Raw genomic sequence first — 13,520 nt, 5'->3', positions numbered from 1 at the left:
TCAGAGTATAACCGGGTTAAAGAAATCATAAAGGGATTATTTATGTAAATGTTGGTAAAAATCACTACCGTGGTTCACAAAGAGCCTTGCAACTCTTCTTGATGGAAAGTGATTTTAGAATTTAATACTATAATAGTCTATCTGATATCAGATATTTGTGATGTCAGTGAACAACACATGGTAACTAAAGACAGCTTCTTCCAAGTAGTGAGAGGAGATTTGGACTGGACCAAGTGTTTGCTGTTGCGGAGGACAGAAGAGAGACTTCGGTAGGGAGATATGGTGCAAATTCCAAATGCAAAGAATAAGAAAAGGAGCGTAAATGAGAAATGGGGTCAAGAATCGGAAACCCACCAAAAATGGCGTAAAGTAGAAACTCATCATCTTGGGCTTATGGACGAGATCTGCAGGACAAGGGGTAAAGATGGTCTCAAATGTCCCTCAATAAACACGGATCAAGAGACAGACACACATATTTTGGAGATTAATTCTTTGTCAGTTGCTTCGTTTGCAAATACACAGCAGAAACTAACACACCACTGTAAAGCAATTATACTCCAATAAAGATGTTAAAAAAAAAAAAGAGAGGGCTTCCCTGGTGGCGCAGTGGTTGAGAATCCGCCTGCCGATGCAAGAGACACGGGTTCGTGCCCTGGTCCGGGAAGATCCCACATGCCGCGGAGCAAGTAAGCCCGTGAGCCATGGCCGCTAGGCCTGCGCGTCCGGAGCCTGTGCTCCGCAACGGGAGAGGCCACAACAGTGAGAGGCCCGCATACCACAAAAAAAAAAAAAAAGAGAGACAAACACACAGTCACACCAACAAAAAAACATTGACACATGCCAGATGGTCAGTATATAAGTGTTCTATGTACTGGTTATTGGTGTTCTAAGAAACTTAAAAGAGTAAATCTGGTTAACACAGTCTTTCTTGTTTTCTTCATTAGATCCCCTCAGCAGAGTATGTTTAAGACCAAAAAATGTAACTAATTCTTTGAGCACCTACATTAATGCTAATTATATTAGGGTAAGTAAATAAATCTAAATTTCTTTCTGATGAGCATGTCAATTTACTATTTGGAATTGTTAGTTTTATTTTTTTTTTTCCTCAGAGTTGGTTACTAGCAAGTTTGTTGCTTTTTTTTTTTTTTTTTTTTTTTTGCTTGCTTGGTCATAATCAACATTGATAGTGGGTCATTTATAGTAAGTCTTCCTTTCCTGTGTGTCTGTGGCTATACTGCTCCCTCTGAGGTGCTCTGGGGAGGACCGAGCTTTAGAAACCTCAGTACCGTATGCTGTGCCAGTCTTACTGGGAGAACAACCCCAAGAATTGTGGTGCTAGAATCAATAAAGCTGCAAAAGTCTGTGTTGCTTTTGGATTATCAGAGCTATTTGTTTTTTTGAAGATCTTTCACCTAAACTTTCAGTGCAAGGCATGAACTTCAAAGCCAACTTTTTTGTGTCCTTTCTCAAACTAGGGCTACAGTGGCAAAGAGAAAGCGTTCATCGCCACGCAGGGCCCCATGATCAACACCGTGAATGATTTCTGGCAGATGGTTTGGCAGGAAGACAGTCCCGTGATTGTTATGATCACAAAACTCAAGGAAAAAAATGAGGTATGACCTTTACCCAAGTACGGAACATTATATTTTTTCTGTTGCTATAGAAGAGAGATTGTTTAAGGAAAATTGCCATATACTTAATAACAGATTTAAGATGGAAACATTAAGACATTTAAAGGTAGGCCACTTTATGCTTCCAAAAAATGGTAATTGGTGTTCTATGAAAGACGACTTTCAGTTAAATCAATGTACTTGGCATACACGGATCACATTTGTACCCATGTATCTCTGTAAGGACATGAGGGGCCATGAATTATCACTCTGATTTATAGGCAGGGAAATAAAATATTGTTTATTTACATCCCAAGCAATTTTTGAGCACCTACTAAGTGAGATACTATTTTAGTTGCTGGCAATATATTAGTAAACAAACACAAAGATTCCTGCCCTTGGTAGATTTTAACTTTCTAGTTGGGGAGATACAGACAGAAAACAACAAACATAATTTCATAAAAATATAGCATATTAGAAGGGAAAATGCTGTAGGAAAAAAAGGTAGAGCAGCATAAGGGGACTGAGGGTATGAGCTGTAAGAAGAAGTAAGAAGAGAAGAGCAAGCTGCAATGTTACGCGGGGTGGGTGGGAGAAGCCTCACTAAGAAAGTGAGATTTGAAGAAAGATTTGAAGTTAACAAAAACCAAGCAACTTTCTCAATATTTTCATAAAAAGAAATTCAAGAAAGAGACAAAATTAGATTCCGCATCCATACTAGTAATCTTTTCTAAGGATCTAGCTTACACAATATACATTCTGTATTTTGCATCGTAAAAATAAAGTGTAATTCCCAACAGGTGCTTTCCTAGGTACTGCTTACATTTCATGGCATCTTTTTTTTTTTTTTAACATCTCATGGCATCTTATTGAGATAATTTCCAGTCTGATTTTAGTCAGCATTTGTGATTATTTTCTTGTCAAAATTACTATACCAGGGCCTCACCAGGACAATCAGAATTTAAGAAAACTGAATTTTCCTTTATACTCCTTTGGTGAGTTATAACCTTTGATTATACTATAACCCTGCTGCTAATCAAGAAAATTTAGGCTCACAAACAGCAATTTAAAGTTTTTTAAAGTTTGCTGTTTTCTTCCATTTTTGCTGCAATAGATAAAGGATCTTTTTCTGAAATTTATCCTGGAAAAAAAGTACATTTCTTGGCCAGTAGATGAAGTTTTATACTACATTAACTATATGCTTACTAAATAAATGCATTTCTATGAATCTTATATGAAAGCCTGAAGTGGCATAATAAAAATAACCCCTAATATTCTCAGGTGTTTCACCCACTATCAATCTGTCAACATAATAAGCTACTGACAGTTCCTGCACAGTTGTTTAATATCTGTGACAATTTACTTTCAAGGTAGGAAAATATTCTTCAAGTTTTAAAGGTGTACTCTCTGTATATATACACCCATACATACATGCATAGAACTTATGTAATATGGCAGACTAGATAATCTGAAAAACCATACTGGGTGAAATATGATACAGCATGCAGAGCAGAGCTTGGGAAGAAAATGGTAAATCAGTCAAAACCTGAATAAAAGGCATAAAACCAGAGAATTACAGGTTACTTGTGTTTTAATGACAATGTAAGAACTGGAGACAAAGCCTTGGGCTTGTAGGAACCAGGACTTGGAACTGAGACCTTCCATGAAGTGAACACCTTCAAGGGCGAGGCCTTCAGTGAAAGGGTGAACCACAAAAATAAACCTACCTACCAAAATAGGATTATAAGAGGAAATGAATCCAGAGAAGTCTGGCCTTCTCATGGGATCAATAAAGAGGTACTCTTGAGTATTCAGAATTCAAAACCCAGGAAACACCAAGTGTTAAGTGATTAATATACATTAGTGATTCTTTTATTTATATAAATCATTTATAAACTAGTTTATATTCATTTAAGTAATAATATAAAAAGTAATACTGCATTGGTAACGTTCTTGTGGCACTTTACAAAAACAAAGGCAAAAACTTTCTGGATGCATGTACTCTCAGCATACACTACACAGAATTTCAAAAGAAAAGGCCCAGCCAAACATAAGCTCAGAAGTCAAAATTCTGAGACACACATGTAAATAAACAACATAAGTAAAAAGCAGAAGAGGCAACAAATAGTGGAAATAGACCCACTATTATATGAAATAGACCCAATGGGTCTATTTGAATAGACCCATTGAAATAATAGCAACTATAAATAGAGGCTTTTTTTATAATTAAGCACACAAAATATAAAATTTTAAAACTTGGCAAAAGAACAAGTTACTATCAAAAAAGACTAGGAAGATTTAAAAACAAACCAAAGAGTCCTAGAAATAAATATTATATAGACATTAAAATGAAAAAAAGAAACGTCATGAGACAGGTTTACTAGCAAGCTGGACACAGCTGAATAAATAATTACTGGATTAAAAAATAGAACTAAGGAAATTACCTAGAAGATAAAAATGACCAAAAATATGAAAGAGAATTTCAGACATATAGAGGACAGTATTTAGATGTCCAATATATGTCTAATGGATATTTTAGAAGATGAAAAAGTAGAATATTAAAAAAGAAGTGGGGCTTCCCTGGTGGCGCAGTGGTTGAGAGTCCGCCTGCCGATGCAGGGGATACGGGTTCGTGCCCTGGTCCGGGAAGATCCCACATGCCGCGGAGCGGCTGGGCCCGTGAGCCATGGCCGCTGAGCCTGCGCGTCCGGAGCCTGTGCTCCGCAATGGGAGAGGCCACAACAGTGAGAGGCCCTCGTACCGCTAAAAAAGAAGTAATATTTGAGGAAATGATGGCTAGAGATTTTCCAAAACTGGTGAAAGACTTGAGCTCTCATATTTGAAAAGCACAGTAAATCCTAGGCTGGATAAGTAAAAATAAATCCACAACTAGACACATCTGTGGAACTGAAAAACACTACAGAGACTAATTTAACAACCAGAGTGACTAACAATTGACTTCTCAATAGCCAAAAATCAGTAGAATAATAACCACAAAGGAATGAGAGAAAATCACAGACAACCCAGAACTCACTCAGGATTTAGCAACATTTCCTAGATCTGAATAGACTGTGCTACTCCTGCCCACTTTGGTTTGAATTAAAATTTTCTGAATAGATTGTCACGATGTGTTTTCTCAAAGCACATTCATACCCTTATTAATTCTATTTCTTCTATTAAAAATAAAATCTTATAAAATCAACATAGAAAAAGCACTGATATATGCAATTACATAAATATAAGTATGTAAATGTTTTGAAACAAGTTATATTTTCCACAGAAAACATTACTTTCTTGTTACATATTTATTAAGGATTAATACTTGGCAAAGCATATGTGAAACAATATCTCACAAGGATTAGCAAATAGGTTGTAGTAACTGTGTAAGATAAATGATAATTTTGGTGTCTTGAGCATTTCAATCCTCAGATTTTGTGATATATTTGTTTCCTTAGACAAAAAGTCAGAAATACACCAATAATGCTTTAACTTGTTCTTGAATCAGGGTTTCATCAGGACAAAAGAAGCCAAGATTGATGGTTAGTGAGAAAGAATTCCCTAGAAGTTGAGTAGGATGTGACATATTTTAAAGAAGTCCAACAAAGACAGTATGAACACTTGGCAAATATGCCAAAGCCCCAACAGACAGTTATATTCTTCCCTTCTGTCCCCAAGACCAAAGTTGTGATTCTAAAAGAACTGCTGTATGAGATAAATATGTATTTCAAAGTGACACTGAGTTGATTTACTGATGATGCTCAGACATCTCCATTCTGAATGTGCAAAGGAATAGAGCCCATCTTGTTCTTTCTTTTTCAAGTGCATCATACTTGGAGTTGGTACCTGTTGGTACCATTCTCAGAATTCATGTTCTCCATAGGAGGACCAAGTAGATCTGTTGAAAAGCAAGAATTTTTTTAAGAATAATGGCCACAGGGCTTCCCTGATGGCGCAGTGGTTGAGAGTCCGCCTGCCGGTGCAGGGGACGCGGGTTCGTGCCCCGGTCCGGGAAGATCCCACATGCCGCCCATGAGCCATGGCCGCTGAGCCTGCGTGTCCGCAGCCTGTGCTCCGCAGCGGGAGAGGCCACAGCGGTGAGAGGCCCGCGTACCGCAAAAAAAAAAATAATAATAATAATAATGGCCACATAAAGGGTGATTGAGGTTTTTATTTGTCTCTTTGGCTGCATAATTCAGAAATTGAAGAGGTATTATTTTTTCTTACCATTTTTAGCCTTTTGTCTTTTTAAATGTCTGGGATATATCTTCTGGAAATATCAAAGTAAATAGATTATGTTACATGTTTTCTACGTGTAATTTGCTACATGTACTTTCCCGTGGCCAGTCATAATTCCAAATATTGCAGTAAAGATTTTGACTTCTGTTATTGTTGATTACCCATTAAATTAAAATAAAAATTCCTTTCCGTCCAGATTCTCTAAAGATGTAAATACAATACTATGGAGGAAACTTTGATGTTTTACAGATCAAAATGATACTGAGAAGTCTGGCTCAAAAGAAATAGGCAGTAGACTTCACACTGCCAGGAAGATGCTGTTTACCAAAAATGTGCCAACTTTCAATTGTGTTAAGCGTCATTGTTTAGAACAGACAAAAATCATTTCCTCCAAAAATATGTGAAGGTGGAGTTATCTTTAGAAATTCCCAGGCTTTATATTTTCATGAACCTTTCTATTTTCTAATACATAAATAAAGGAATAAGTGAATAATTGCCAGTTCTTATTCAATAATCCCAATATTCTCATGGTTACTTTATAAAATGAGAATAAACAAAAAATTTTAAAATAGAGCTGAAGAATCAGTTATCTTCTATGGCAAGAAAGGAGAAGAGATTTTTATTGCTGGTAAATTTGATTTCTTCATTTAGATAAATCTCAAGGAGGGAGTTCCTTTTGAAAGAAATAAAACATTGGAAACACAGTGTTCAAACTTTTAAGGTGAACTATTGCTTGACTAGAGAAGACACAGTGGCCGAAATCTGCAAAGCTGGAGTTAGATGAATCTAAGCAGGACAAGAAGCATTTGCATATTTCCAAAGTCCTCAGACTAGCTCAGACTTTCTCCTAGGAAAGAAGAGAAGTAGTATGAATGTTGGTCGTAGTATACATACTGTGGAAGATATTTTCTACTGACTGCCACTTATTAAATATACGTAGTAAGCACAGTTCACACGTTAATTCTGTGCATTTTCACTCTAACTCTACAAAGCACGATTTACTATCCCTATATTATGGATGAGAAACTTGAGGCTCAGAGCTTAAACCATTTGCCTACAGCCTCAAAGTAAGTGAGTGATAGAGTCCAAATTTTAGTACAGGTTTATTTGATTCCAAAGCTCATGTACTTAATCACTGCCCCAACATAATAAATGGACCAAATAAAGATACAAGACATTAGAAGACAAGGGACCCACTGTTGGCTTCAGGGAGCAGTAAGACACTGAATTTATCTTTCAGGAAATGAGGGAATTACTTGGTGATTTGGCCTAACAAAATACTTCTCTCAAGTATTTAACACAGCCGTATTCTTTCTTTCTTTTTTTTTAACATCTTTATTGGAGTATAACTGTTTTACAATGGTGTGTTAGTTTCTGCTTTACAACAAAGTGAATCAGTTATACATAAACATATGTTCCCATATCTCTTCCCTCTTGCGTCACCCTCCCTCCCACCCTCCCTATCCCACCCCTCTAGGTGGTCACAAAGCACAGAGGTGATCTCCCTATGCTATGCGGCAGCTTCCCACTAGCTATCTAATTTACATTTGGAAGTGTATATATATCCATGCCACTCTCTCACTTCGTCACAGCTTACCCTTCCCCCTCCCCATATCCTCAAGTCCATGCTCTAGTAGGTCTGTGTTTTATTCCCGTCCTACCACTAATCTCTTCATGACATTTTTTTTCTTAGATTCCATATATATATGTGTCAGCATATGGTATTTGTTTATATATTGTTTGTATATTCTTTCTTAATATTTACATCTTTCAGCTGAGTTCAGCTATGTCACTTAAATACTTACAAACCCCATTTTGCCCATTGACCTATTCACACTTTGCAAGCAGTTTGACCTCAGAAAGTGAAATAAATAAATCATATTTTAAGTATTCTCTGTTTTCATTCCCTTCCTTTCTCTCTCTGGTAAAATTATGGAAAAGGATTTATTTTAATTACATTTCTTTGTCAATACAGCTCATATGTTGCCTTACAGTTTTTCAGTAGGGGCTGCAGAGTAAGTAAGTGCACAAGGGAACATGAACCAGGCAAAGCAACAACACACAGAGGCAGACAAGACACCACATAGCATGCATGAGTTGAGCCATTTGATGTTGTCTGGGCATAGTAGGGTGTGAAGGGATATAGGACTGGAATGTTAAATTTTGCTGACGAATATAGAGAATAAAAGAGGGTTCTGGGGCTTCCCTGGTGGCGCAGTGGTTGAGAGTCCGCCCGCCGATGCGGGGGACGCGGGTTCGTGCCCCGGTCCGGGAGGATCCCACGTGCCGCGGAGCGGCTGGGCCCGTGAGCCGTGGCCGCTGAGCCTGCGCGTCCGGAGCCTGTGCTCCGCAACGGGAGAGGCCACAGCAGTGAGAGGCCCGCGTACTGCAAAAAAAAAAAAAAAAAAAAAAAAAAGAGGGTTCTGTATTCATTGTATATTCTGCTTTTAACATTATATTATGAGTGCTCTCCATGTCATTAGTAACTCATCAAAAACATGATTTTGAATGACTGCTAGAATTTCATTGTGTGGATGCTAAAACGTATGTAATCATTTCCTTATTAAGAGATATTTAAGTCATTTCCAATCTTTTTATCCACATCTTTGATTAGTTAATTAATGTATATTTTTAGGTGTGAAATGGCCTGGCTAAATGATGTGGACTTTTGAAAAAACATGTTTTCCAGAAATATATCTAACTGTACCACATCTTTAGCATCTGGAATTCTCCAGCTAACCTTGAAGACATTCAGTGCATTCCTCTTTATAAAACATCCAATGCTGTATTTGTGCACATTCATTCATTCATTTGACAGATATTTATCAACTATCAACCATCAAGCACCAGTGTAGGTGCTTGGATTATATCTTTATTGACAAAACAGACAAAGATCCCTCCTTTCATGGAGTTACAATCTAAAAGGGGAGACACAATAAAGAAGAAACAAAATTTTAAAATATTGTATACAGGTACAAGGTGTTAGGTGCTATGGGGGTTGGAGAAAACAAACATATGGTAGAGTAAGAGAGATGGAAGACAGCTTGCAATGAGATAAGGAGGTCATTTTAAAATTTATAAATGGCAGCCTATAAGAATTTTATGAATACAAAAGAAGATAAGCAATGACTTCATTAAGTCAAGTCACAGCTACTATAGATATCTTTACTTAATTAAATACATCTGAAAAAGGTTGGGTGTTTTTTTTGCAATATAAGTATTAATTATATACCATGTTGACCTTAAGTTTCATTATAAAATCTGACAAATTCAGATTTGGGAATGATTGGCTATTCAATATATAAGTAACTTATATTTAAAAATAAAGTAGACCTTTTTTTTTTTTTTGGTGGTATGCGGGCGTCTCACTGCTGTGGCCTCTCCCATTGCGGAGCACAGGCTTCGGACGTGCAGGCCCAGCGGCCATGGCTCACGGGCCCAGCCACTCCGCGGCATGTGCGATCTTCGCGGACCGGGGCAGGAACCCGTGTCCGCTGCATCGGCAGGCGGGCTCTCAACCACTGCGCCACCAGGGGAGCCCTAAAGTACACCTTTTTTAAGCTGTACATTTGAAGAGAAAATAAATTTTTCTGATAAAACACTCGTAATTAAATGTTAATTATTCTGTTATGTTCTAAATGAATGAAATGAAAATACATCTTCTCATCTATTTAAAGTTAGCTAAAAAATTAGAGTTTAAGTTAGATAATCTAGAAAGTTCATCAAATATACATAAAAAGTCTAGAAACTGGGCTGTTTGATCTTCCAAATAACTAATATTTATTGAGCACTAACAATATGCTTAGAAAGCAATCTTTACAATAAACATATCTGTAAATCCCACTAAAAGAGGACACTGAGACACAGAGAGGTTAAGCAACCTGCCCAAGGCCAAACGGCTAGCAACCTGACTCCCAACTCCTCCTCCACCTTCTCACCACTATATACACCCTCCTCAAATCTTCTCCCTACTTAGGGTGGGAAGGGAGAAAGTTCCAGTCCAAGCAGTGATTGTGGCCAGAGAAAAGTGTGCGGGATTGCTTGCAGTCCAGATTAAAATCTCTAACCATTCTCTTTAGGAAGGAAAGAGGAGATGAACAAGGCATTTTGATTTGGTTTAAAGAAAAAAAAGGTGTCAAATCTGCTCATTCAAAGTAGTGGACAAGGGGACCTCCCTGGTGGTCCGGGGTGAAGAATCCTCCTTACAATGCAGGGGATGTGGGTTCGATCCCTGGTCAGGGAACTAAGATCTTACATGCTGCGGGGCAACTAAGCTCACAAGCCACAACTACTGAGCTTGCACGCCTCAACTAGAGCCCGTGTGCCACAAACTACAGATCCCACGCGCTCTGGAACCCACATGCCACAACTAAAGAAGAGAACATTACTGAGCTTGCAGGCCACAACTAGAGAGAAGCCCGCGTACCCCCAAGGAAGTGTCCTTGCGCCTCAGCGAAAGATCACGTGTACCTCAACGAAGATCCAGCGTGCCGCAACTAAGACCTGACATGGCCAAAAATAAGCAAAACAAACAAACAAAGAAAACAAAGTAGTGGACAATTTGAAAGTGTGGATTGGAACTGTGATGGGGGAGTCATGCTCAAGTTAGAGGTCAGTCTGTGAAGTGTGGGGTGGACAAGAGGATTCACATTTTGTACCAAGAATGAAAATAAATGAGCAAAGTCCCATAATCAGAGTGTCTGTACAAACAAGTTCAGGGAGGGTAATTTAGAAGACAGTGGAGACCCACTGACTGGTATTCAGCTGTCCTGGAGGACCAGAATTAGATATTTGGTATCTAGAGAAGCAGCCTGACCTAGCACTGCCCAGCAATGCCCAGCAGCCTAAGCTCATTTCCTGAAAGACCAGGGGCTTGACAGTTATGCTACCCAAGCAATTAAGAGTAGCCAGAAATTCAGAGGCTGACAGCCCCTAAGAAAAATTAGTCACTCGTCCTTTCAAACATGCTTACATTCCAAATATAACTTGGCACCTTAATTTTTAATCTTCTAGGTTCTATTCAATTGCTGTAGCCTGCTTTACTTCTAACTATAGTTAGAAGCCTTCTTATTTGACACAGTTAATCAAAAAAAAAAAAAAAAATCAGAGTGGAGACTCAAACACAGAAAAAAACTCTTAATGTTTTACTTTGTCTTAAAACAGGTACATTTGTTCATATTCAAATTTGTTCATTATTTTATTTTGGGACTGTCTTTTTTTATTTTTAATATTGGCTCTTGGTCATATAGTTTGTGTAAATCACGCCCTTTATACGTCACTGAAATGTCCCATTTCAGTTTCTTTGAAATGTGAGAGAACATAGAAAAATTTGTAAAGCAATATGAATGCAGAATCCTGTCTATATTTCCAAACTTTGCCCTTTTATAAATGGTCTCACCTGTACCTCATTTGACCACAGTTTTCTTTACTGATTTACTTTTTTACCCCAGCGAAAACCTAATTAACTTATGCAATTATTTCATAGAACAATTCTGTTTTTTCTTTCCACCCTCATGTTTCACTGATTTATGTAAAGTTTCATTGAATTAGTGCGCTCGAATAACAAGTAAAACTGTCATTAAGAGGTTCGGGGGCTTCCCTGGTGGCGCAGTGGTTGAGAGTCCGCCTGCCGATGCAGCGGACACGGGTTCCTGCCCCGGTCCGGGAAGATCGCACATGCCGCGGAGTGGCTGGGCCCGTGGGCCGTGGCCGCTGGGCCTGCGCGTCCGGAGCCTCTGCTCTGCAACGGGAGAGGCCACAACAGTAAGAGGCCCGCGTACCACAAAAAAAAAAAAGAAAAAAAAAAGAGGTTCGGATATAAATACCACTTGTTGAACATACAGCTCAGCAGATAGTGACAGACTTGCTGGACTTAGTAAGAGAGTGGACAGAGGGCATTCAGTGTTCCACGAGCATCAGCATATTTCATAGAGGGAAGGGAAGGCATTGGTTATTGCTGTAGAAAGAAGTGTTGGTTATTAGTGCAGAAATCAAAGACAGAAACTTGAATGTATAAAGTGATATTTGCTCAGAGGGTCCTAGCCCCAAGAGGATGTTTCCAGAAAACCTTATGAAAACACCTGAGCTTCAGTTTTCTCAGCTGTAAAATGATAAAAATAATAATAATAACAACAATATCTACTCTCTGCTCTACCTAACACAAATATTTGATCATGGAAGGGATTCAGTGATATAAGGTTGGTGAAGGTGCTTTTAATATTAAATTGCTACACCTATGTTACTAATATTTAATTGGAACACTAAGAATTAGAGTAACTAAAACCATAATAATTTTAGACAATCTGACCCATTCTCTCTTATATGCAAATGTAACCCAAATGCAACTGAGTATCTTCTTTTTGTTTATTTAGAGCCACTTTCTATGTGATGATAGTCTTTAGCTCATAGAGCAAAATCTCTTTGATTTTAAGTGCATAGAATTTAAAAAGAAAGTAACTTAAAAATAGATTTTTTTTTTTTCAGGCAACTAAAATACTAGCTAGACCTGTTCCTTCTTTATACACAAACAGTCCTAATGTGGTGGGGGCGAGAAGGATGGTCAAAGAAAAAAAAAAGATTATAAAAATATCAGTTTGCATTGCTTTGCATTGTGTTCTACTTTTGCTGTAAACCACTGATTATGAAAAATTGGTTGATGTCCAGAATCTTTACAGTTAGGGTTCACTAATTACTTGTTTGCACAAGAGACACATGACCTTCTGGAAACCTTTGTCTTCCAAGTTATGAATTCTTGGAATTAATAGATAATTTTACTGAAAGAATCAGCCCATCTAGAAGAAGAATAGTGATGATTTGAGGTTACATTCTGCTAGATAGCGTGCTATTTCGAATTACCTACAATTAGTGTGGTTTCACAATATTATCTGTAAGAGAGCATTTTCCTTCCTTGCATTTTCCTTTTTTATATCATTGTTAGCACCACAATAAAGAAACCCTAAAAAGCTCTTCACAAAAATAATTTGAACATGAACTTGTGCTCTTAGAAACAACTACGTTTGCCACTTCCCTCACTTCATATTCAAAAGCACCCACACTTATCTGGTCTCTTTTTCTACATTCTCCTAAAAGGGGGAAAAATGTATTCGTTGTGTAGAAATAAGCTATTGTATCTCAGAAAGGAGATGGGATGCTAATTAAGCGTTGTTTGAATGAACAAGTCACATTGCATTGTCTACTGGGAGCCGGCTGCCAATTTCATTTTTGGTAAAGAGTCAAGAAAAACATTCAAGAGGACCCCGGCAAGCTTGGGAGAGAAGCAAGCAGCACTTCCATTTATCAAGTAGGTGCACAAGCCTGGATTGTATTGTTAAGAGTCAGGGTGCAGGCTGAGAGCTCCTGCCTCGCAGCTTTTTCTACCAGTTTCAAGAGCCACCTTCCCCAAGAGGGGCCTGCTCCTCAGGCCTGATCTTGGACAATGGGGGCACGTATGCCAGACTGCTGGGCCACTGAATGCCTCTTTCTTTGTTCAGTACCTTTTTCAAGATTCTTTGTCACTCTTCTTGGATTCATCCAGGAGGCATGGGTTTTAAGACACAAAATAGCTCGGGTCTTGCAGCGAAATAATTGATGCTCCATTGAAAGAAACCAGGCAAATTGGTTAGTATGATTATCTTTAACAAACTGGGGGAGTTTGAGACATTTGGCAACTCGTAA

General features: G+C 38.2%; 1 protein-coding gene across 2 annotated transcripts in view; it reads left to right on the top strand.

The window, feature by feature from the left end:
* The window catches only part of PTPRR (protein tyrosine phosphatase receptor type R), a 266,542-nt gene that overhangs the window by 228,640 nt on the left and 24,382 nt on the right, over nt 1–13,520 (top strand). For both annotated transcript variants that reach the window (XM_059080979.2, XM_067009754.1), the window contains 2 exons: nt 945–1,024; nt 1,476–1,613. In XM_059080979.2, the coding sequence (XP_058936962.1) occupies nt 945–1,024; nt 1,476–1,613 (218 nt within the window). The remainder of the gene's footprint in view (nt 1–944; nt 1,025–1,475; nt 1,614–13,520) is intronic.

The sequence above is a fragment of the Kogia breviceps genome, chromosome 12 (genome assembly GCF_026419965.1).
Source record: "Kogia breviceps isolate mKogBre1 chromosome 12, mKogBre1 haplotype 1, whole genome shotgun sequence".
NCBI lineage: Eukaryota > Metazoa > Chordata > Mammalia > Artiodactyla > Physeteridae > Kogia > Kogia breviceps.
This window is presented reverse-complemented; position numbering and strand designations above follow the sequence as displayed.